We start from the raw sequence: 25868 nt of genomic DNA on the forward strand, positions 1-25868 counted from the left end.
ATGTACCTCAGTAAGAGGGTGTTTGGGGGATTCCCTGGCAGTCCAGTGGTTGGGTCTCCGAGCTTTCACTGCCTAGGGTCCAGGTTCGATCCCTGGTCAGGGAACGAAGATCCTGCAAGCCCCACTGCGTGGCCAAAAAAAAAAAGTGTTTAAAAAGGCTTATTATAGGGACTTGCCAATGCAGAGGACACGGGTTCGAGCCCTGGTGCAGGAAGATGCCACGGAGCACCTAAGCCCGTGTGCCACAACTACTGAGCCTACACTCTAGGGCCCGAGAGCCGCAACTACTGAGCCCACGTGCCACAACTACTGAAGCCCACGTGCCTAGAGCCCGTGCTCCGCAACGAGAAGCCACTGCAATAAGAAGCCTGCGCACCGCAACGAAGAGTAGCGCCCGCTTGCCACAACTAGAGAAAGCCCATGTGCATCAACGAATACCCAACACAGCCAAAAATAAATAAATAAATAAATAAATCTGGGGGTGGGGGGAAGGCTTTTTATAGAATTTGGGCCCGCGTTAGGTGATTTGGGGGAGGGTTCAAGTAAGTGGGCTTTTACTCTGGAATAGATGTCAGGAAGAGGGGACAATTCTACGACTGCAAGTCTTAAATCTTTAAAGTGAAAGGCTAATGCTGTAAGGAAGCACCAGTTACTTAAGTCAGAATGGGGAAACAGTTGGTCTTTTTCTGGTTCCAACAATATTCTTGTTTTCATCTGGCTTTGAACATGATTACAGAGCAGTCTTGTTTATGCCTTGCTCCATCATGGTCTCGGAATGGCCTTGCACTACCGTGGTGTTCTGGGAAATTGTTTTATGTCCAACAGGAGAATACCAAGGCCTAGCTGTGAGTGCCAGGCTAGTTCCCAGATGCGAGGAGCAACTGTTCTCTTTCTCATAAGAAAGGCCCATTCACTCGACCGAGGTATATTTGCTGGGAGCCAGGTGCAGAGTAATTCGAGGTGGACAAAAGAGATTCGGCCCCAGTCCTAAGGGAGCTCGCAGTGACGTCTGTGCCGTCTTAAACACGTTGTCAGAAATGGCAAGGGGAGTGGACCAGATCCAAGGAACCACCAGGACAAAGGCCTGGGGGCGGGGGTGGGGGATGCTAAGAGGTCGGGGTTGAGGGCTGGAGAGGTCGCCTGGGGTCGGAGAGGTCGCCTGGGGTCGGACCCTCGGGCACGCAGGGCCAACCTCTCCCCCAGGGACGTGGGCATTCGCTGCGCTGATTTGCTCAGAAACATGAAAAGAAATCAAGCAGCTTTAATCAAAATAACCCACCGGGGCTTCAAGCTCATTAATATTCAGCATCCTGCTTCCGGCTGGCAACTCCGCTCCAGCCCCGCCCAGCTAGGAGACTGCGCTTGCGTCGCTGGCGCGCGGCTTTGTCGTCATACGCACGCGCGCAGCCGCTCGCCAGGACGGCTGCAGAGCTGTCATGGCGAGCCCGGCTGCCTCATCCGTGCGACCGCCGAGGCCCAAGAAAGAGCCGCAGGCGCTCGTCATTCCCAAGAATGCGGCGGAGGAGCAAAAGCTCAAGCTGGAACGGCTAATGAAGAACCCGGTGAGACGAGGCGCGGGCTGACGGCCCTTCCGAGTCCTACCCCCTTCCTTTCTGGCGTCTCTGGGCGCTAGCGGGCCCTCTTTCCGCGCTTCCGAACTCTGGAACTCGGTACCCGAACCCCAGGGTCAGACCTTAGGAAGGAGCAGGCGGCCCCGGAGATAGTGAGCTATTTTCTGCTCTCATGTTAGAGCCAAGCCTGGATGAGGGCGCTGCGAAGCGGCTTTTCGTGCTCTAAGACCCTTTAACTTTGTGAACAGAAGCCTTAGACTGGAAAGATATAATCCGTGGGTTAGCACAAGGGTTTATTTTCTTCTAAACAGCACTAATTGTTAGAGAGGCATTGGCCAAGACACCTGGGGTTGGAGGTTTCCAGCCATAAACGATGAGTCGCGTTTCTGAGTTCTGCCCTGAAAAGTTGAGTGTAGCCCTGGCAAGGCTGTGGGCTCTGATAGGACCCAGAGTATACAGGATGAAGTAAAGGCAGAGGGAAGAAAACAAACTCAGCTTTGGGTCCAGGAAGCAAAGCAGCCTTACTTCACTACTTCAGTTAAAGTTTTTTGGTTGAAAAAGATGTCACTTTGTCAGCCGGTTTATACATACAAACGCTTTCGTGTTTAAATGTTGCAGGACAAAGCAGTTCCAATTCCAGAAAAAATGAGTGAATGGGCACCTCGACCTCCCCCAGAATTTGTCCGAGATGTAATGGGTAATGTCTTTTGGATGTGGGTGTGTGTTTAAATACAGTTTTTAAAGTCTAGGTATTAAAAACTCTGCAGTTACCATTTGTTAATTACACCCCGATAGGAAGAAAAAAAAGTTCACTTATTCAGTATTTTGCTCTTACAATGAAGGGGTATTGTTGCTTGTGGTCTGGCATTAGAGAACTTTCTTCTGCATTGTTTTTAATACCTTGTTTTTTCAAAATGGAAACAGTTTCTATTTTGTTGGGTTGTAAGTTAACTAACTATAAAGAGAATAAATAACAGGTGTAAAAAATTAGAACCACCTGTTATCTATCATTCTATTTGTAACATTTTGATGTAGTCCTCCAAACCTCTTTATAGTCAAAACCACTCATGCTTAAGAAAAAATGTTTACAAGAATATGGTTGTTCTACACATACTATTTGATAACCTACTTTTTTTCACTTCATATATCATGGACATCTTTTCAACTAAGTAGAAAAGCATGTCAAATGTGAAATCATCTGGTGGGGGAGGGAAAGGTCACAGGCTCTCTTTTAGGTTTCTGGTCTCTGAACGATAGTCTGCTTGTCCTCCTAATACTGCGCTAGAGTGGAATTTTTGGTGACTTCACATTCAACATTCACACAACAGATATTTACAATATACCAGCCAGTGTGCTAGCTTCTGGGGTACAATGGGGAATAGGGCAGGCTTGGTCCCTTCCATCACTTCTAGTACCTTTCTTTGGTTCCCTGTGATTAAGAGTAGCCTGTGTTGGTAACTGGATATCATCAAACGCTCTGGACTGTCCTGGCTTTAGGTTCAAGCGCTGGGGCTGGCAGCGGAGAGTTCCATGTGTACAGGCATCTGCGCCGGAGAGAGTACCAGCGACAGGACTACATGGATGCCATGGCTGAGAAGGTTAGTGAGCCAGGACGCTGGCTGAACCCTTGGGTTTAGGCAGTGTGCACTTAAACCTTAGAAAAAAACACTTGAAGAAGAGTAGATACACCTGGTTGTGGCTTGTGTGAGGGCCGCCTTGTAAATTCAGCAGGAGAAACAGATGTCAGGTGGAGTCCAGGGTACTTCTAGGTCAGATCCAGCATGGCAGGATGCTCACACTAGAAAATGAATGAGGGGAGGGAGTCTTCCAGGTGGTGGAGAGCCCAGCAGAGTCCCCTTTCCCTTCCAGGCCATTTGCCATGGAATAGAAGCAGGATCTCACACCACTTGAGTTATTATTTCTTTATAGTTTCTGTTTTTGGCTGAATGCCTGTAATTCCAGTTAGCTGTGTGTTTGGTGCTAGTAGTGGTGTGCTTTCCGGTGTTTTTGCCTCTTTGAGTTTTCTAGCTTTGAGACTAGCATTTCTTCATGACAGGTGTCAAATAATAATTGATTAAGAATGGAGAATTACTGGCAGCTTCCTGCTGGTCTAGTGGTTAGGATTCAGTGCTTTCACTGCTATGGCCCGGGTTCAGTCCCTGGTCAGGGAACTGAGATCTTGCAAGCCATGCAGTGTGGCAAAAATAAATAAATAAAGATAAAAATTAAAATTAAAAAAATTTTTTTAAAGAATTGAGAATTGCTTTTGAAATTGTACTGTAAGAACTGTTAAGCTCTCCATTGATTGATGGGAAAGGCCAGAAACCTCTCTCCTATTGCTCTTAAGAAATATTCTTTTGGACATTTCACTTGTCTTCTTTCTGGAATTGAGTTTTGGAGTTATTTTATCCACTCCAAAAGTTTTGTTTGATTTTTTTTTACTAGATTTAAATTGAATCTGTAACTTAACTTGAATGAGAATGGATGTCATAGTGTTTAGTCATCCCCTCTAAAACTTTGTCTTCTTTATTTGTCTAATCTTTTTGTATCAGTGATCATATATAGAGATTTTACATATGTCTCACCACGTTTTTTCAAAGATATTTTAAGTGTTTTGATTGCAGTGGTGGTGAGTGGTCCCTTAAAAATTTATTTGAATGGCCAAAATTGAGTTTGAAAAATACCTGTATGATTTTTGAACAGAAGGGATCATTGCCATGGTGGTTTTCACCTGGTATTTGCTTGTCCTGCAGCCCTTACTCGGCCCCCAGGTGTCGGTGGTTCTTCTCCAGCTACTTCTCAATCCCAGTGAGGAGTTTCAGGTGACTTGTCACACAGCTATACAGGATCACTGAAGGATTTGCGCTGTTAGGAATAAACAGAACTCTGTATGTAGAAACTAACAGAAGCACTTTTTTATTTTTAAACTACTTTAGAGGGGAGGAAATAGAGTAGACGGTTGTCTCAAATGCCATCAGTTAGTCTGAAGCTTTTATGTATTGATTAACGACCCAGAGAAAATACAGAAAAATGTTTCACAAACCTTGAAACCACACAAATGCAAAGGTTTTATTTCACGTGGTGAAAGAGAGGCTCTGAGGTTAGAAGAAAAAAAGAGATGCAAGAGAATCCTTACCTTCCACAGCGACTGATAGGTTGTCACCACTGACAGAGCACATCTGACTCCTGCTTGAGCCCTTGCCGGGGTCAGCAGCCAGCAGGGAGCTCTGTTTTGGTCGCGCTTCAGACATTTCCAGCTCAGCTTCTAAACAGATCAGGTGCTTTTAGTTTGAAGTCATTGCTTTCTAGCTGAACTCTAATTAAAGCTGATTCCTTTCTTGGAAGGAGACCCTTCTTTCTAATTTCATAATTCTGCTCTCAGAGAGAGTTTCTGCATCCGTCTGAGCAGATCCACAGAGCCTGGCAGTGCAGGCCAGCAGAGGTGTTGAAGCCACCTCTGTCTCCTCTGCTGGCTCCTTGTTTGCTCCATCAGCCTTTATGGCTGTAACTAGAAGAAATAAGGATGGCGCTTGTTTTTTATCAGTAGATGTCTTTAGTTTACAAGATCTTTCCTGTAGGTTATTGCAGTTCATTAGTCTTCCTAAAGGCTCAGGGAAAGAGAAATTATTGTTTCCCCCATTTTATAGATGAGGAAGCTGAGGCTTAGAAACAGGGAGCTGCTAGGAAGAAATAACACAAGGGATGGATATATATATTTATTTGTACTTATGTACGTACTCACATATACGTATGTACACGTGTAGGTGTGTTTAGTAGCAGGTGATGGCAATGCATGTTATGCTGCCTTAGAATCGGTCATTTGATAACCGTAGCGAGTTAGGACTTGAAAATTCCATGGTCGCAGCCCTCTGGCCGCTCCACCCAGTGAGCCCCCATCACTGTCTCTGAAGAAGCAACACTCCTGTGTGTCTCCTTACTGTCAGTACTCTGCTGCATTTCTGACACTTCTGGGCACCGGATGTGTGGGGATTTTCCCCACACCAAGCAGTTCTGTGACACCAGGTGAGTATCCTACAATTCAACTCAATTGTGACCCTGTCTACGTGGAGATGGTGCCATATCTCGAAGGTTAAGACTCAGTCCTGCAAGACTGAGCCCCACCCCCAACTTCAGAGGCCAGCCACAAGTCCCCGTTGTCACCTGTGCTTCTGACCCACTGGCTATAAATCAGAGGTTTCCCATGACCCCCTCCTCAGGTTCAAGTAATTGGCTTAGAGGGGCTCACAGAAGTCAGGAAAACAGCTTACTAGTTTTCCGGTGTCGTATAAAAGGATATAACTCAGAACAGCTGCATGGAAGAAGGGATGCAGAGCTTCCGTTCCTTCTCCCAGCATCTCCAGTGTTCACCAACCCAGGAGCTATCCAAACGCAGCCTTTTGGGGTTTTTGAAGGCTTCATTATGTGGACATGATTAAATCACTGACTGTTGGTGATTAGTTCAACCCTCAGCCCCTCTCCCCTCCCTGGAGGTCAAGGAGGTGGAGCAGAAAGTTCCCTTGGCAACCAGCCCCGTTCCTTAGGTGCTTTCCCAACGTCACTCAAACTCCTGTGCTTGAAAGGGGCTGGTTATGAATAACAAAAGATACCCGTTTCATCTTTATTTCTGGAGTTATTTCAGGAACTGGGAACAAAACTAAATATTATAATAAAAGATCCCCCTGTGGCTCTCATATAGGAAATTTGTAAGAGTTTTAATGTGCCAAAAACAGTAGATGAAGACCAAATATGTATATATTACAAGTCACAGTATCACATTTTCCAAGGCCCTGGCGAAACAGAGCCATAGTGCTGCCTCTGCCTTCAGGGAATCCTCAGCGTGCTCCCTCTCATACTTACTCTCTCTTACATTTACTTGTGCACGAACGGTATCTTAATGAACTGACTTATTTCACCATCAGAGATCCATATATTGATTTCCTGCCTCACCTGTGAGGCAACTTCTTTAAGTGGCCCTGGAGACCTGGATGTACCTGTAGCACCCCCAGTGGTGCGACTTCTAGAGTTTTCATACCCAGGCAGGCCAGAGTTTGTCTAACTGATGTGGTTTTTTGCAGCAAAAATTGGATGCAGAATTTCAGAAAAGACTGGAAAAGAATAAAATTGCTGCGGAGGAGCAGACTGCAAAGCGTCGGAAAAAGCGGTGAGGGCTTTGTGGCATCCCATAACTACTGAGACTTAGGGCGGGAAATGTAAAAGTAAATAGTTGGTGAACGAGTCCTTCTTGTAGTCAAAAGTTTACCTGTATGGCCTGTATAGGTCTTGGGTGTGAAGATCCACAGTGGGGACTTCCCTGGCGGTCCAGTTGTTAAGACTCCATGCTTTCAATGCAGGGGGCGCGGGTTTGATCCCTGGTCGGGGAGCTAAGATCCCGTATGCTGTGCAACGCAGCTAAAAAAAAAAAAAAAACCCACAGTGGAGCACCCCCGTAGAGTAATGGCTTTTCTTCCAGTACCTGGGGAGAGATCAAGTCACTTACTGCCCCCTGCCCCTGCCCCCAGCTTGCTACAGATTCTCCAAAGCTTGCTGGTCAGCACTTTGGTGGTGAGCGCATGGATTTCTGTGTCTCCTTCATGTCCGTATTTTTTTTTTTTTCCTGCGGTACGCAGGCCTCTCACTGCAGTGGTCTCTCCCATTGTGGAGCACAGGCTCCGGACGCGCAGGCTCAGTGGCCATGGCTCACGGGCCCAGCCACTCTGCAGCATGCGGGATCCTCCTGGACCGGGGCACGAACCCGTGCCCCCTGCATCGGCAGGCGGACTCCCAACCACTTGTGCCACCAGGGAAGCCCCATGTCGGTATTTTAACATCAGGTTTAATAAGTTGCTATGAGCAAACTTCCCGATTAGCTTCTCCCTTAAAGGAGGGTCTGTAACCTCCCTAAGTGACTACATGAGTATACAGACTGCACCCGTGCATGTGTATGTGTTGTTTTAATAAATGCTCCTTCAACTTTCAGAGAGCTGAGCAGGATTCTAAAAACAGTCCCTAGGGCTTCCCTGGTGGCACAGTGGTTGAGAGTCTGCCTGCCGATGCAGGGGACACGGGTTCATGCCCCGGTCCGGGAAGATCCCACATGCCGCGGAGCGGCTGGGCCCGTGAGCCATGGCCGCTGAGCCTGCGCGTCCGGAGCCTGTGCTCCGCAACGGGAGAGGCCGCAACAGTGAGAGGCCCGCGTACCGCAAAAAAGAAAAAAAAAACAAACAGTCCCTAAATATCTCTGAATGAGAAAGTATCTCCAGTATTTCTGGATTGCGCTAATCACCTCAGGACTCCAAAGAATCTGATCTTGATTCATGAAGGAAACAGGTTGATAATGTTGATGATGTTGGAGTAGCAGAGTCATGAGGAAGTATTTCTTTCATTTTATCATAGTATTCGTGTAATTACTAAGTTGCTAAAGGTTCTGTAAGTAGATGTTTATTTTCTAAAATATAAAATAGGTAGTTAAGGAATTAATTATTTTGCATTTGCAGCCAGAAGTTAAAAGAGAAGAAATTATTGGCAAAGAAGATGAAACTTGAACAGAAGAAACAGAAAGAAGGTGAGTGGTACCCACTTTTCTTTCATGACCTTTCTTAGTGCTGATCACAGTGGTTGACCTGTCAAGAATGAGATTTAGAGTTTGGAGTAGGTTGGCTGGCCTCTGAAGAAATGACGGCTTGTTTCTATTAGTTTCGACTCATTTAATTGCAAGTGTCAGGAAGCCAAACTGGTTTAAGCAAAAAAGAAAGCTACTGCCTCACGTTTAGTCCAGGACAGACCTCCTCTTGGGCCTGGCTGGTAAAGGAGCTCTGATGTTGGCATTCACTGTCTCCTCCTGTCCCCTGGCTCCCTGTCCTCAGGGAGGCTCGTTTCCTCCTTGTGGTGGTGAGGTACCAGTAGCTGCTCCGGGCCACACCCTGGCTCATTCTTGCCTAGTAGGAAAGACTGCGGGGGTGTCCCTAGCAAAAGAGTTTTTGTGTCTCTTTGGCTCTTATCGAGTCACTTGGCAAATCAGTTAAGAATTCTTTTGGCTACAAGAAATAGAAAACTAGCAGTAGTTAAGCAAAGAGGAATTATTTTTCTCATATAACAAGAAATCTGGTGGTAGGTGGCAGCCCAGTGTGGTTGAGTAGCTCAGCAGTGTCAGGCCCAGTACCCCTGCGGTTCTTTTGGCCTTTATCCTGTGGGCATGAGATGGCTGCTGCAGCTCCTGGCATCATACTTACGTTTAAAGCAGGAAGAAGAGGGGAAAGAAGTGGTACTTGTCTGTTGTGGTTTTTTTTTTTTTAAACTGAAGAGCAAAATGTCCCCCATCGCGTATTACCTTGTATCTCATTGGTCAGTAATAGGTCACTTTGCCATCCCTTGCTGTCATCAGGCTAGATGAAAAGAAGACAGAATTGTCATGACTATCTTTAACGTATCGTGATCCATCACTGGATGCTGGGTACGTTGTCACCCTAGACAGAATTGAGATTTGTTAGAAGGAGGAATAGGGGGTGAGTAATGTGTCAGCATCCCACAATGCTGCCATTCCTGCCCACTTCCAAACCCATCACAAGGCCAGTGGTGCCAGCCACTCCTTTGGGAACCCCTGGGCTGCAGACCAGGGAGAGAGAGGTCCCAGATGGAAAGGACCAAGGATGCTAAGAGACGGAACAATGACAACTGGTCGCCACATCTCTGAATTGGTGGCTGTTCCCTGATTGACCAGACATGGTTCCTAATTGTGATTTTTGGTCTTAAGATAAAATCAGACCTGCACTGACATACGGAAATATGATTGGCCCCTTCCAGGACCAGTTTGCTTATGAGTTGTAAATGTACTGTGTGACACACTATACATGGTATGGTTTTAGCCTGTTCCCTACCATTTCCGAAAAGAAATTATTTTACAGTACCAAAATGTGATTGCTAGGACATCATCCCTCAAATAAGCCACCTCATCACGTTCCCTGCCCTTGCGCCACCCCGCACACACAGGAATGTGGAAGTACTTGGTCCAAGGGCAGGAGGATTGGGCAGCCCACCAGTCTCATGTTCCGTTGAAGGAGGTACTGTGGCTTGGACCCCATTATATTGGGAAATAGAAAGGACTCCTTGGCTGTTGGTAATCTGACCCTCCCTGCCCAGGGTTTGTTGTTTTTGCTGCTTGTTGTCTTTGTTGCTGTTTATGTGTTTAGTGACTTTCCTGAATTAACTCTGTACAGCTTATATTCTTTGTTGTGTGTGGCAACTGAAGTCTTTGCTTGGTTAGCTTAGTGGTCAGCTGAAGATCAGAGATTTCCTGAAATGCTTTGAACCAGTAAGTCTCCTGATCTTTGCCAAGGGACTTTCTGTGTGTGGTGGAGCATGCCTTCACCATTCTGGCAGGCGGTTTACAGTTTTGCCTTAGCCTTCACTTCCTTCTTGCACAGAGCCTCAAGTTTAGCCAGAGGTGAGATTAGGGCCATCACTTGTCTGTCTTAGACGTGTGCACAGCTCTACACATGCCTGTGGCCTTCTAGATTACCAGCATTTCCTCTTAAACTGTTGGTCAGTTTCTTGTTTGCTTCCACTGTTATCACTGCCTCAGGCAGCTATGATGATAAACAGTTGCCACTGATTGTTTTTGACAAATACGTTGAGGAAAAGGCTGTTCTCACTGAGTCAGGTTGAATAAAGACAAGACAAGCCTTGCCAGTGGAAGTTTCCGGAGAGCTGCCAGACAGGTCAAATAGGGACAGTGCTCTGGGTGTGGGACTTCTGAGGAAGTCCCAGGGCAGTTTCCTTCCTCCAGTGGCTGCTGGGCTGCTGGTTTTCACAGCTACTGGGAGTAGGAGGCTATTGATTGGGAGGCTACCTTGGATCTGCGGCGAGGGAGTAGGAAATAGGGCAAATTTTTTTTTAAACAAATTTATTTTATTTATTTATTATTGGCTGTGTTGGACCTTCGTTGCTGTGCGCGGGCTTTCTCTAGTTGTGGCGAGCGGGGGCTACTCTTCGTTGCGGTGCATGGGCTTCTCATTGCGGTGGCTTCTCTTGTTGCAGAGCACAGGCTCTAGAGCACAGGCTCAGTAGTTGTGGTGCATGGGCTTAGTTGCTCCGCAGCATGTGGGATCTTCCGGGACCAGGGCTCGAACCCATGTCCTCTGCAGTGGCAGGTGGATTCTTAACCGCTGTGCCACCAGGGAAGTCCTGTTCTCTCTGGTTTTTTGTTTCTCTGCTTCTCCTTTCCTGTCTTCTTTTGGATTTATTTGAACATTATTATTATTCTATTTTAATTTATCTATTGTGTTTTTAACTGTTTCCTTTTTTATAGTCTTTTAGTTGTTCCTCTAGAGATTACTATATTTATACCACTTTCACAGTCTATTTGGAATCAGCATTTCACCACTTTAAGTAGAATGTAGAACTTTCCATCACATAGATTTCTTTACTCTGTATGTTATAGTTGTCTTAGGTATTACATCTCCATACATTGAAAACTCCTTCAGATAATTTTACTTTTTTTTAATTGACCTACAGTTGACTCACAATATTATTTCAGTTTCAGGTGTACAGCATAATGACTTGATATTTTCATAGATTGTGCACTGTACAGTTATTATAATATTTTTGGCTATATTCCTGATGCTGTATGGGTTGGCCAAAAAGTGTGTTTGGGGTTTTCCATAACACCTTCCCCTTATGGGGAAACGAACGAACTTTTTGGCCAACCCAATACATTACATCCCTGTGACGTATTTACTATATAACTGGTAGTTTGTAACTGTTAATCCCCTTCACCTATTTTGCCCATTCCCCCATCCTCCTCCCCTCTGGCAACCACTAGTTTGTTCTGTCAGTGGAGTCTGTTTCTGGTTTGTTTTTTAGATTCCACATATAAGTGAAAACATGCAGTATTTGTCTTTCTCTGTCTGACTTATTTCACTTAGCGTAATATCCTCTAGGTTCATCCATGTTCTTGCAAATGGCAAGACTTCATTCTTTTTTATGGCTGAGTAATATTCGTGTGTGTGTGTACATCTTTATCCATTCATCTGTCAGTGAACACTTAGGTTGCTTCCATATCTTGGTTATTGTAGATAATGCTGCACTGAGCATTGGGATGCACATATCTTTTTGAATTAGTGTTTTCATTTTCTTCAGATAAATACCCAGAAGTGGAACTGCTGGATCATATGGTGGTTCTGTTTTTATGATGTTACTGTTTTTGTTTTCAGTCATCAAATATATTTCAGAAATCTCAAGAGAATAGTCTTGAATAGTAACCAGATAGTTATCATTTCTGTTGCTTTTTCTTTGTTCCTGATGTTCCAGACCTCTATCTGGTATTGTTTCCCGTATGTCTGAAGAACTTCCTTTAGTCATTCAGTTAGAACAGGTCTGCTGGCTATAAACTATCTTAGCTTTTCTTCATATGAGGCTATCTTTATTTCACCTTCATTCCTATAGGACATTCTCACTAGATACAGAATTCTGGGTTGGCAGTTTTTATTTCAGCACTTTTGAAATGCTGTTCCATTTCCTCTGGCCTCCATGATTTCTGATTTTTTAAAAACATGTAGTTATTCAAATTGTTCTCCTATCATTGTTTTTCTCTGGCTGCTTTCAAGATCCTTAGATGTCAGGAATTTGAGAATTTGATTATGATATGTCTGCACATGGATTTCCTTGGGTTTATCCTGGAGTTGGGTTTGGAGTTCACTGAGCTAGTTGAATCTGTAAGCATGTATCTTTGTCAAATTGGGGATTTTTTTTTTAATTTATTTATTTTTGCTGTATTGGGTCTTCGTTTCTGTGCGAGGGCTTTCTCTAGTTGTGGCAAGCGGGAGCCACTCTTCATCGCGGTGCGCGGGCCTCTCACTATCGCGGCCTCTCTTGTTGCGGAGCACAGGCTCCAGACGTGCAGGCTCAGCAGTTGTGGCTCACGGGCCTAGTTGCTCCGCAGCATGTGGGATCTTCCCAGACCAGGGCTCGAACCCGTGTCCCCTGCATTGGCAGGCAGATTCTCAACCACTGTGCCACCAGGGAAGCCCAGGGGATTTTTTTTTTCCCATCTTTTTTTGTCTCTGTTGTTCACATTGGATAAGTCCTACTGATCTGACTTTGAGCTGTGTCTTCCCTGTGTCACCTCCATTCTGCTTATCGATTCTATCCAGTGAATTATGTTTTTCAGAAAAGTTTTTCAATTTCCATTCGATTCTTCTTTATACCTTCTATTTCTTTGCTGCAGTCTTCTATCTTTCCATTTGTTTCAAGAGTCTTCACTCTTACTTCCAGGAAAGATATTTAAATAGCTACTTTCAAGTATTTGGTACTTCCGGATCTGGGGCATCTTGACATTGGCATTTGTTGATTGTCTCTCCCCACGCTAGCTGCGATTTCCCTGATTCTTCACGTGTTGAGTAACTGTCTGTGGATCCGGGACATTTTGAATATTATATCGTGAGGCTCTGGTCTTGCTGATATTTGTTTTAGCAGACAGTCAGCCTGGTTGTGTTCGGAGCACAGGTTCTGACCAGCCTTCTGTAGATTGTGGTTCCTGTGTCAGTTTGGCTTTTAAAGCTTTTGCTGTGCTCTCAGGTGTGTCCTGTGTGTGCCACCCAGTGGCCAGTCAGGGTTTAGTTCTTTGAGTTCGGTTCTCAAAGTGTTTGGCGTGACGATTAGGGCCAGATCCATGCATGTGCTGTCAGGGCGGGCCCAGGAGTTTACAAACAACTTTATGATGTCTCTTCTAATCCTCTCTCCATGATCTCCCCTGTAGGTTCTGGTTTCTTGGGGCTCCCCTTTTCAGACCTCCAGCCAGAAAGCTGGGGCTTGGGACTTTCCTGGCGGTCCAGTGGTTAAGACTCCAAGCTCCCAATGCAGGGGGCCTGGGTTCAATCCCTCGTCAGGAAACTGGATCCCACATGACGCAACTAAAACAAAAGATCCTGTATGGAGACTTCCCTGGTGGTCCAGTGGCTAAGACTCCAAGCTCCCAATGCAGGGGGTCCGGGTTTGATCCCTGGTCAGGAAACTAGATCCCACATGCCAAAACTAAAGGTTCCACATGCCACAACTAAGACCTGGCGCAGCCAAATAAATAAATATTTAAGAAAGTTGGGGCTTTAGTTACCTACTCTGCCACATACTTTGTACAGCTGCCCCTGCATCCAGGGCTGAGTGGTGGGAGGACAGAGAAGAAAAGCAACAGAGTTTGCCCAGCCATCTTAGGACCACAGCTCCTCTGATCAGAGAGGAAGGTTCCCCTCCTTCAAAGTTTTTGCACATGCAAGCCCCTATTGCACCGCAGTCGCTGTGGCCATCCTGACACTGGCAGGATTGCCTGGGAGCTAGGGTGTGAGAGAATGGAGAGAAAAGAAGAAACACAAGAATTTCCCTTCCTCTGAGCATTAAGAGTCCGCTTTCTCACTCCTTGAATCAGAAGTAGAAGGTTTCTCTTGGAACTGTGTCTGTGCCCAGTTTCCACTTCTGCGTATTGGATCGCCTTGAGTCCAGGCTGGGGGATACTGGAGGGAAGAAAGAAAAAAGCAGGAAACACAATATTGTGGTACTTTGTATTCTGGTCTTTTCCCCCAGTCTGTGTGCTTTTCAGAGTCCATGCATTCTATCCAGGTTCTATAGCTGTGTTCAGTGGAGAAACGGGGTCAAACGTGCTTGCTCTGTCTTACCTGGAACCCACCCTCTATTTGGTTTTTTGAATCCAATTACAGGACTTGATATTTAGCTCTTGTGCATTTCAGCTTGGTGTTATTGGCTCCGTTGATTCAGGTTTCCAAAATCCTTCTGAATTCTGATTCTCGAATTAACCATGTTACCATGTCAGGGGCAGGTTTGATAAACATACCTCCTTTTGTCATTGGTAAAAATGCTGAGCCAGACAGGGCCAGGGCCAGAGCCCTGCAGCATCCACTAGTGAGCTCCATCTAGGCCAACATGGACCTGTTCACTAAAACTCTGGGTGGAGTTATTCTCCAGCTAAGAATCAGCTAGACTCACTCTTCTTTCCTCTTACCCACAGAGGTGTCATTCTAAACTAAGATAATTTGAGGTCAGGGAGTAAGTACAGTAGGCATAGATTCTAGGCTCAGCTCTCACTCTGGCTCACCCTGACCTTAGCATCTCCTGTTTGAGCAGATGTTTTTTTTTTAATTTTAGTCTGTAAAATGATAAACTCTTTCTAGATCTAAAATTCCACAGCTTGATAACTTTTCCAAACGCCTTGCTGTAATGAAGATATAGCATATTTGGGCAGCAAGAGGGGCGGTTCCCTCACCAGTAAATCTAAGAACCCTTTCAGAACAAGAAACAGGTTAGTTTGCTCTGAATTTGTACTTAAATGAACCTGTAGTGGGTCTTTGGAATCACTTAATAACTTTTTAGTAATCAGTTCTAGAATTGAAGGAGACAGGAGGCAACATCCCAGAGCTGAGGTTTCTTTTTTTTTCTTTTAATATTTATTTGGTTGTGCTGGGTCTTTTGGTTGCGGCAGGCAGGCTCCTTAGTTGCAGCATGCATGTGGGATCTAGTTCCCTGGGATCTAGTTCCCTGACCAGGGATCAAACCCAGGCCCCCTGCAACTGGGAGCACAGAATCGTAACCACTGCGCCACCAGGGAAGTCCCCAGAGCTGAGGTTTCTTAAATCCCCCTTTTCTAGCCCCTCTTACACATTAGTTGCATGTGATCGTGCAGTTTTCAGTCACTTTTCTTTAATTTGCCCAAGGCTATGAAGAGTATATGAGATGGTAGATTTCATCCAGAACCTCTAACCTGTTTAAAACGGCCTTGCGCCCTCTCACTGGGTCTCCCCCATCCTGAGCTTCAGTTCTATCAGAAAGATAGATGTTTGTGCCCATGTTGCATCATAGTAGCACAGCGTTTTTTCAAACTGAGGGATGTGATCCTTTATTCACTGGGTCATGAAATCAGCTTAGAGGTTACAGATGTTGGTTTTTTCAAACATACATAAAATAGACTAGAAAATATCAGAATGCATCACACCCTGAATAACTGTTTTGTGAAATTTTCTTTCAGTTGCTATGTGGGCTGTGGTGCAGTCAAACAGATTTGAAAATCATTGTTATGATTCATGAGCCCTGCTCGTCTACTTGTGAAGTTAGCACCTGTACCTATTAAAAAAATGATTAATAATAATACATGGTTGTATATGCTTCGCACCAGATGAGCTGGATGGAGAGTGCTGTAGGGATAACTTCATAAGGATGCTCTGTGTGCCTTTTACCTCACCCTGTCAGTTTCCTTCCTTATTTTTCATTTTGTGAAAGGGAAAGTAGGTTTTCTAGGTGGTTGAAGTGAACAGAAATTTAGTGTGGTGATGATCAGTTGTGCCACAAGGTGGCTTCTGTGCACTTCTGGGTTCTTGAGGGACTTGGAGATAAATTACTCGAGCTTTTTGGCTCTTCTCCTATAAAGTGGTAAGGGGCAGCTGGCTAGGAGTTCCGTTCTGTTGTTGGAGAGGAAATATCCCCACTTATTGTCCGTGCTGGTCCAGCAGTTCAGTGAAGACGCCCTGCAGTGTGGGACTTCTCTGAATGATACCACAGGATGGTGTTAAGCCAGTTTGGATTATTGTGACGCCTTGAACTCCTAAAATGATGTATTCTGATACCAATGTTACTTATCCGGACACAGGCTCACCTACCAGAGAAACCCAGGGTGACCTTAAGGTGATTTGTTACTAAGTACGTCAAGGGCAGTTTCTTGACAGTGGCGGGGAGGAGAGAAATAGGTGAGGGAGATTGAGGTACAGACTTTCAGTTACAAAATAAATGAGTCGGGGCTTCCCTGGTGGCGCAGTGGTTTAGAGTCCGCCTGCCGATGCAGGGGACATGGGTTCGCGCCCCGGTCCGGGAAGATCCCACATACCGCGGAGCGGCTGGGCCCGTGAGCCATGGCCGCTGAGCCTGCGCGTCCGGAGCCTGTGCTCCGCAACGGGAGAGACCACAACAGTGACAGGCCCGCGTACCGCAAAAAAAAAAAAAATTAAATAAAAAATAAATGAGTCACAGCTATGAAATGTGTAAATGTGGGGAATATTGTCAGTAACTGTGTAATATCTTTGTATGGTGTCAGACGACAACTAGATTTATCGTGGTGATCGTTTTGAAATGTATAGAAATATTGAATCACTGTGTTGTGTACTAGGAACTAATATAATGTTGTAGGTCAATTATACTTCAAAAACAAGCAAACAAACACTCATAGGAAAAGAGATCAGATTTGTGGCTACAGAGGTGGGTGAATGGGAGGAAGGGGAATTAGATGAAGGTAGTCAAAAGGTACAAACTTCTGGTTACAAGATAAATAAGTACCGGAGATGTAATGTACAACATGATAAGGATAATTAATACTGCTGTACATCATGAATGAAAGTTAAGAGACTTCTCATCAAAAGCAAGAATTTTTTTTCTGTTTCTTTAATGCTGTATCTATATGAGATGATGGATGTTCCCTAAACCTGTTGTAATCATTTCAAAACTGGGGGTGGGGGGAAGCAGTTTCTCAGCCTCAGCACTGTTGACACTTTGGGCCAGATAATTCTTTGTTGTAAGGGACTATATCCTGTTCATTGTAGGATGTTTAAGGGAATCATGGCTTCTACCCACTAGATGCCAGCAGCACCCAGTTATTGACAATCAAAAATGTCCCCAGACATTGCCAAGTGTTCCCTCGTGGGGGAGGGGGGCAAAATTGTCCCTAGCTAATAAAATTCGTATCTCAGCTGGTATCTGGTGTTTGAAAGGCACTCAATTTATGTGGGTTTTTTTTAATTAATTAATTAATTTATTTATGGCTGCACTGGGTCTTTGTTGCTGCACTCAGGATTTCTCTAGTTGCGGCGAGTGGGGGCTACTGTTCATTGCGGTGCGCAGGCTTCTTGTTGCAGTGGCTTCTCTTGTGGAGCACGGGCTCTAGGCACGCGGACTTCAGTAGTTGTGGCACGCAGGCTCAGTATCTGTGGCTCGCGGGCTCTAGAGCACAGGCTCAGTAGTTGTGGTGCACGTGCCCCGTTGCTCCGCGGTATATGGGGTTTTCCCAGACCAGGGCTCGAACCCGTGTCCCCTGCACTGGCAGGCGGATTCTTAACCACTGCACCACCAGGGAAGCCCCTCAATTTATGTTTTGGATTGAACCATTTGTTTCAGTGCCAAAACTCTTATACATATTATGTTGGAAAACTATCCATAGCCTTTGTGTCTTTTGAGAATAAAGGTAATGTATGATCATTTTAGAAATTTTTAGAATATGCAGAAAATAAAGCCAAAAATAAAAATTATCCATAATTCTTACTAAAAATAATCACTTTAACATTTTCATGATGTTTTTATTTCAATTTTAATATTATATAAACCTATTTATATAATTATCATATTTACAGTTGTCCTACTTTTTCATATAACACTGTATCACAAATATTTTCCCATGTCCTTGCAATTCCATAGTACAAAAGGATTTATTTTCCCTAGTGTATTCATTCATCTGTTTGTTTGTTTTTGCTTTGTTATTTTTTTGTCCAAGTCTCATTTGCGGCATGCGGGATCTTTCAATGTGGTGTGGGCTCTTCATTGTGGTGCGAAGGCTTCTCTAGTTGTGGCGTGTAGGTCTTCTCTTCTGTAGTTGTAGTGCACAGGCTCCAGGATGCATGGGTCTACAGTTGTGGCGCGTGGGCACGAGAGCATATGGGCTCTGTAGTTTGTGGCACGCAGGCTCTCTAGTTGAGGCGCGTGAGCTCAATAGTTGCGGTGTGCAGACTTAACTGCCCCGCGGCATATAGGAACCTAGTTTCCTGACCAGGGATCGAACCCACATCCCCTGCATTGGAGGGCAGCTTCTTTACCACTGGACCACCAGGGAAGTCCCCATTCATCTGTTTTTTTTTTTTTTTTAAAGTTAACATCAGTTTCAATTACACTCAGTGGCATTTTACCTAGTATTCCTATAGTCTAAATAAAATCTCAGATTCTTAGATTTTAAAATTTTATGTAAACAGTAGCATAAGAGTAATGGAAAAAGCTCAAATATTACCATCCTCATAGATCACCTTTCTTTCTGTCCATTTTCTTTTAATCTCTCCATATGCACATGTCATTTGTATGTAATGACAATTGTAGTGTATGAACAGTTTCCCCTTTGCTTGTTTTTATTTAACATTATAAGCATTTCTGGTCCTTCATAATTTTTTAAGTGACTGATAATATCCAGCAATTGACACACCATGATACATCTAAAATTTTCCCTTTTGTTAGACATTAGATTGATTCCAGTTTTTCTCTTTAAAAGATATTTTAGTGAATTTATGCACCTGTCTCCCTTCCCCCTTTCTGGGTCATTTTCTTGAGATAAATTTCCAGCAGTGGGAATAATTAGATCACAGAGTGTAAAAAGAGTTCCTGGCCCTTGAAATGTATTGCCAGTTTCTTTCCAGAGGAGTAGTGGCAGTTTCTCACCAAAGGAGTAGTACCAGTTTTTACTGCCATCAGCAGTGTGCAATGGTGTACACTTTTACCATATCCTTGCCGTATTCCTCCACATGGATAAGAATGATTTCAGAGGAAGTCAAGGTCTCATTGAGGACTTAGTAAAAAACCTTACAAAAATATAGATCCAGGGGACTTCCCTGCTGGTCCAGTGGGTAAGACTCCGTGCTCCCAATGCGGGGACCCAGGTTCGATCCCTGGTCGGGGAACTAGATCCCACATGCATGCCGCAGCTAAGAAGTCCACATGCTGCAACTAAGACCCGGCACAGCCAATCAGTCAGTATATGTCTATATCTCCAGATGTGTCAGGACTATGGTAGCAGCCTCCACTCTCTTCCCACCCCTCCGACGCCGCCCACCTTGAATAGCCTCCAAAGCTCTTTTTAAAACAGAGGTTGGATTGTCATTCATTCTTCTGCTTGTACAATAACAATACTTAGCATTTATTGAACATTGATTGTGTAGCCCCAGTTCTAAGGTGCTTTGCAGGTATTAACTAACATAATCCTCACAGCGTCCCTGTGAGATAGGCAGTGACGTTATCCCCATTTTACAGTTGACCTTAGGGACCAAGTGGCAATGGCACCCGTAGAGCTAGCGGGAGTGAGTGACAGGCCGGGATTTGATCCCAGATAATGTGTCTCCACGGGCCTTGTGCTTACCTGCGAGGTGATCCTGCTTGAAACCTAGCCAGTAGCTCCTGCATTCCTGCCCTTTCTGGTCTCTCCACTATTTTGTTCTGGCCACTCCCTTGCACGTGTCCTCTACTCTCACCAAGCTTAACATCTCTGTTCTCCCACCTCTCCTCGTGCTCAGGCCTCTGAGTTCTTTTCGTTTTCATGCTACCCAACTCCCCATCTGCTTGGAAAACTTCTCATCTTGCACCCTCCTCTCTTTGTAAAGCCTTTTCTAGCCGCCCTCCCCACCCAGCCTCCACCTTGCTCCACAGGGTTTCGCACATGTTTGCTTGCAGAATCTGCTGACTCCCGTAGCGTGCTTACCTGTTCAGTTGCAGTCTCAGCTCCGTGAGGGTAGGCAGTGTCCTTTTAAAATAAACTGTGTTATAGAACGATTTTAGATTTACTGAAATAGTACGAAGATAGTATAGTACAAAGAAGTCCCATATACCCAGTTTCCTCTGTAGCTAATGAACCAATGTTGATACATGGAGCAGCTAAAGTCCATACTTTATTTACATTTCCTTAATTTTTAACTAATGCCTTTTTCTTGTTGCAGAATCCCACGTAGGATATCACATTACATTTAGTCATCATGTAGCCTTGGGCTCCTGTTAGCGCTGACAGTTTCTCAGACTTTGTTTTGATGACCTTGAGAGTTTTGAGGGTCAGATGTTCTGTAGACTGTCCCTCAGTTGGGATTTGTCTGACGTTTTTCTCATGAGTTATTTATTTTTGGGAGGAAGACCACAGAGATAAAGTACCATTCTTATGTCAGGGCTGGGTGCTTGTCAGGATGGCTTGTCACAGTTGATGTTGCCCTTGATCACCTGCTCAGGCAGTGCTCTTCAGGGTTCTGTGTGTAAAGTGACTCTTTTCTTCCCCTTACCACGCTGTACTCTTCGGAAAGAATTCACTATGCGTAGCCCATGCTTAAGGCGTGGCGGGTTATACAGCCCCTCCATGAGGGCGGGGTAGCTACAGAAGCTATTTGAAATTGTTCTGCATGGATTTGTCTTCTCCCTCATTTCTTTATATCAGTATGGACTCTGGGCTGTTTATTTTATATTTTAGGTTTAATCCAGTACTACTTCATTTTCTTGCCCAAACTCTTCCAGCTTTGGCCATTGGGAGCTCTTTCTGGCCCGTGTGCCTTTTACGTACTCCCATTATTGGTGTTTTGAGGGGTTTTGTTTTGTTTTTAACAGCACTTCCTTAGTTTCTGGTACTACAAGATAGTCCAGACTTGTCTTGTGTATTTCCTGTCCCTAACCTAGAATCAGCTTTTTCTCTAAGTCCTATTTCTTTTCATTGGAGAATGAAATGATTTTGTTGAATTACCAAGTGACTTGAATGTGCAGCAGATTCCTAGGTTTCTCCTCTTTGAGAGAGATACTTCCAGGCCCCAACACCCGGCACACAGGAAACAATTGTTTACTATTAATTGAGGTATTACATTTTCAGGAGCTTTTCAGTCACAAGGAGTGCTTTGAGTCCTCCTCTATCAGTCAGCACTTCAGGCATCCGGAACACCCCATTCCATAAACATCCAGGTTAATGAGTATTTTTCCCCTATTACAAAAGTTTATTTAATAAAAATGTTCAGTAATAAAATGTACACGAGCCAGTTTTTATCATAGTAAAATGTGGAGGGGACATGTGGAAGCAGTTGATTTCTCTGCTGAACACAGCCATTGTTCATACTGGTTCCAGGGCTTCTAACATGATGATACTGTTTCCTCATGTTACCACCACTCCAGTATTCTGTTGCCCACTAGTTTCCACCTCCACACATTCAACTATCACAAGATTCATAAAGGGATCAGAGCCCCACAATATTCCTTGGACATGTCTGCCACCACTTAATTTTAGTGATAACTTCTCCACAAATTTCTTCCACTCAGGAGGGGGAGCCTTGCTCTTGATGTCTACTCGGTGAGCTCAAAGATGCCTCCTGTTTTACTGTCTCTTTAAGATCAGAATGAAAGATCAAAGCCTATGCTCTTGTCCTGCTGTGTTCAGATCTCTATGGATATGGCGGGTGGTCCTTAGAGAGGCTTCAGGCTGACCAAGTATGACTAAGTTATGGAACAAAACAAGTACGCAGCAGTTTCAGCCTTGGAGCCCAGGTTCTAGAGCAGAGCTCCCCCGCTGGTATATGGGGAATGGACTACACATGGCTCCCCTTGCCTTCAGGGTGGAGACTGAGTGCCCATGGCCTTGGACCGTTGCCCCACATGCCATAGAAATACTGTCCTTTTCCATGAGTGCCATGACATGAGAGCGCTTAGGGAGTTCTGCCCTAGGAGCTCAGGGAGCTCAGAGCTATGTTTTTGATCCATCTATAGTTTTTCACTCAGTCTCTGCATAGCATTCCCTCCCTCCCTCCCTCCCTTCCTTCCTCCCTTCCCTCTCTCTCTTCCTTTTTTTCTTTCTTCCCCTCCTTTTTTTAAAATTTTGGTAAAATACACATAACACAGAATTCATCATCTTAACCATTTTTAAGTGTACAGTTCAGTGGCACTAAATACAAATTGTGCAACCATTATCATCATCTATTCCCATAACTCTTTTCATCTTGTAAAACAAAAACTATATCTTTTAAACAACAACTCCCCACTTCCTGCTCCTCCCAGCACCAGCAACCACCCCTTCTACTTTGTCTCTGAATTTGGGTACTCTAAATACCTCCTATAAGAGAGATCATATAGTATTTGTCATTCTGTGACTGGCCTGTTTCACTCAGCATAATGTTCTCAGGGTTCATCCATGTTGTAGCCTGTGTCAGAATTTTTTTCCCTTTAAAGGCTGAATCATTGCACTGTATGAAGAGACCACATTTTCCTTATCCATTCAGTAGGCCCACCTCATTCCTGTTTTCACTTCATTTTTCTTTTTTATATTGGAGTATAGTTGATTTACAACGTTGTTAGTTTCAGGTGTACAGCAAAGTGATTCAGTTATACATATATCTATTCTTTTTCAGATTCGTTTCCCATATAGGTTATTACAGAGGATTGAGTAGAGTTCCCTGTGCTATATAGTAGGTTCTTGTTGATTATCTGTTTTATATATAGTAGTGTGTATATGTTAATCCCAGCCTCCTAACTTATCCCTCCCCCCTTCCCTTTTGGTAACCATAAGTTTGTTTTTGAAGTCTGTTTGTTTTGTAAATAAGTTCATTTGTATCATTTTTTTTTAGATTCCACGTATAAGTGATACCATATAGTATTTGTCTTTGTCTGACTTCACTTAGTATGACAATCTCTAGGTCCATCCATGTTGCTGTGGATGGCATTATTTCATTCTTTTCTATGGCTGTCATGCCATTTTTCTTTTGCCTCCATTTCCTTATGCATTTCTGCAGGCAAGGTACCAGAGGCTTGAAAGTCAGATAGTCCAGGTTTGAATCCTCGGTCCTGGTTTTACTGGTTATGAGACCTTGGTTAACAAATTACTTAACCTCTCTGAGCTTTATTCCTCATCTGTAAAATGGATATAGAGGAGTGTTACTTATCTCATAGACTGTTGTTTAGAGTTAAGACGGTACGTATATGCAAAGACAATAAGCACAGTGCCTGGCACATAATAGATGTTCAACAAATCTTAGCTACTAAAACGTGCTCCTCATTTGTACTTTCAAAATTTCTCGTTCTTTTTGGCATGAGGTTAAGATGGAGGAAAGTCCTAAATAATTGAATCATAGAGATGATGTCAACCCCTTGCCATGAGTGCTCTTTAGTGTCCCATCCTAGGGTATGCAGGTGACTGTGCTGTGCCCTGGGCACCCCCAGGCCTTGAAGCTCTTCGGCCCTGTGACAACAGCAGTAGCAAAGCTCTGGGTGCCTGTGGGTTTCTGCATGTCTGCAGGAGGAGGCCCACGGTGCCTGCAAGTGGCCTCCTGGCGTGGACGGGGAGCCGGAGGACTGGTGTGGGCTCTGGCTCGTCCCAGCTCTCGCCTGCTGCCCTGCTCCCGAGAAGAGGGGAGGAGGAGTTGGGAACAAGTAGTCTTTGTGCTCTGCTCTTAGCCAGCTCAGCTGCACTGAGGGTAGACTGGCAGACCGCCAGGGAAGACAGTGGGATTCAGAGCTGCACGGGGAGTGTCAGAGAGGCGTTCTGCGTCTGTGGGAAGAGCCGGGAAGCTGACATATCTGTTGTAGGCAGAGCCCTCTGCTACAAGGTTTTTGAGACTCCTTTTGCAGACTGGGGTGAGAGCTGGAGACGTCAGCAGGAGTGTTGTCAGCCTAGCGCTAAATGTTAAAGGGCTGCTGTGGACCTCGCCCTGCCAAGGTGACAGACTTTGGGGGGATCATATAAAAAGCAGTGAGGCCTGATTTACTGGGCGTCAGGATCTCATGTGTGCTGGACCTTTTCATAAGGATGAGGCCCATCCTCCAGCAGTGGTAGGTCAGTTCTGTGACTGGCCCTTTATACCCGGGAGTGGCACTGGGGACTGATGGACATGAGGACCTCTCTGGCTCCTCCCTGTACAGTCCAAGAACAGCTGGTTCCTGGGTTTTCCTCAGCAGTCCTTTCTTGGAGTACCCCTTGATTTGCTAATCAGGGGATACTCGAAGATTTGTACCTCTCTAATCCAAATGTCGTGTGATTACAGGATCCAGTCAATCCCAGGAGCAGTCATCCAGTGGCTCTGAGGCGGCATCTGGAACAGAGGAGGAGGACGAGCCCAGTTTCATCATGGGGCGATGACGAGGTTGGCCACGGCAGCTGTCTGGAGCCTGGCCCGCTCTGTGACCGGGACCCCAGAAAATCCTCCACAGGCCTCAAGGGGAAGGGAGCAATCTCTGTTTCAGCTCAGTTTCCCTCCCAAAGCCTCACTGGATAGAAGCAAGTAGGAGTCCACCCTAAGGGCTCACAGCCCCCGTGTTGGCAGGACTGGGCCTGTGGGAGAGAGGACCGTCTCCTGGACACTCAAGGGCACTGCCAGGCAGGGTTCGTTAATGTTCTCGCTGCAAGGGGGGAAATGTATGACCTGGTCCCCCTGGGGCCTGTTCTCACATAATTGGACACTGATGAGTTTGGGGCTGGTTTCTGTGAAGCTAATGTTTATTTAGTAAAGAACAGAAAAACTCCAGGTTTTGTTCTGACCTGTGAATGTTAATTACAGAAACTGTAGAGAAGGCTGTGAAACGACATGAGAGGGATGGGGCCTGTTCCCAGACTCGTTGAAGGAAATGGCCTTGGCCGTGGAGCTAACTCACTGCAGGGCACATGACCTCCATTTCCTTCAACGGAGAGTGCAGACTGCACCCCAGAACACATGCTCCCTCCCAGCACACATGTGCAGAGGGAGATGTGGGACTTAACTGAGGCTGAGCCAGAAGAGAGGACCTTAACGTGTGAGAGGAACTTCGGAAAAACAACTGGTGAGTAGAAAATAAGCAGGGAGAGAATCCAGCCTGGGCTGGAGCAGAGGAGATGGCCTGGGGGATCCTAGCTGCACTGCAGGGGAAGCAGATGCATTGGCCAAAAGCTGCATTTTCATCTGGAGTTAAGAGGGGATCTAAACAGAAAATGGGAGGTGACTGAGGGTGTCTTTTTGGGCCAACAGGAGGAACAGGGATGGTCTCTTAATTTTAGAGCCTTTGCTCACTTTTTGGATATTTCCAAGTTTCTAGCTCTATTTTGTGCCTTTTATGGAGTTTGATAGAATTAGGAAAATAGTGGTTTTGAGTGAAGGGAAACTAAGAAACATCTTACTTTTCTTGATTTCCTTGGCTCCACCCTGAGCCATGTGACATCTGTGATAACTTCTGTCTTTCCGCAGTTCAAGTCACAGGAATTTTTCTTTCCCAGGAAGCTGAAATGGCAAGTCAGCCATAATAAATTAGCACACACCCTAACTGTACATCTTGAAAGCCGTGTTTGTCTTTCATTGGGGACTGGCTGGTTAGTTTTGTGTCCTCCTCTCTTTTTTTTTTTTTTTTTTGCAGTACGTGGGCCTCTCACTGCTGTGGCCTCTCCCGTTGTGGAGCACAGGCTCCGGACACGCAGGCCCAGCGGCCATGGCTCACGGGCCCAGCCGCTCCACGGCATGTGGGATCCTCCCGGACCGGGGCACGAACCCGTGTCCCCTGCATCAGCAGGGCATCAGCAGGCGGACTCCC

General features: G+C 45.2%; 1 protein-coding gene and 1 pseudogene across 2 annotated transcripts; one reads left to right on the top strand and one right to left on the bottom strand.

Moving 5' to 3' along the window:
- Nucleotides 1–1416: 1416 nt before the first annotated feature.
- On the top strand, nucleotides 1417–25698 carry PRKRIP1 (PRKR interacting protein 1). The gene is made up of 6 exons (XM_082670927.1): nucleotides 1417–1562; nucleotides 2190–2268; nucleotides 3069–3169; nucleotides 6647–6732; nucleotides 8066–8133; nucleotides 24356–25698. Exons 1-6 carry the CDS (start codon nucleotides 1437–1439, stop codon nucleotides 24448–24450), a joined length of 555 nt encoding a protein of 184 aa, XP_082527053.1. The 5' UTR covers nucleotides 1417–1436; the 3' UTR covers nucleotides 24451–25698.
- LOC309832202 (small nuclear ribonucleoprotein G-like) lies at nucleotides 21439–22014 on the bottom strand (annotated as a pseudogene). Its single transcript has 2 exons — nucleotides 21978–22014; nucleotides 21439–21668 (listed from the first exon to the last, which is right to left on the bottom strand). The product of its transcript is annotated as a small nuclear ribonucleoprotein G-like (transcript).
- Nucleotides 25699–25868: the final 170 nt, after the last annotated feature.

This window comes from Grampus griseus (genome assembly GCF_964374135.1).
Source record: "Grampus griseus genome assembly, chromosome: 14".
NCBI lineage: Eukaryota > Metazoa > Chordata > Mammalia > Artiodactyla > Delphinidae > Grampus > Grampus griseus.

Bases quoted from the DNA above. Each gene is read 5' to 3' on its own strand.
- PRKRIP1 (XM_082670927.1), top strand. From the start codon at position 1,437: ATGGCGAGCCCGGCTGCCTCATCCGTGCGACCGCCGAGGCCCAAGAAA. The intron at 1,563-2,189 runs GTGAGACGAGGC...TAAATGTTGCAG, and splicing joins AACGGCTAATGAAGAACCCG to GACAAAGCAGTTCCAATTCC. The intron at 2,269-3,068 runs GTAATGTCTTTT...TCCTGGCTTTAG, and splicing joins ATTTGTCCGAGATGTAATGG to GTTCAAGCGCTGGGGCTGGC.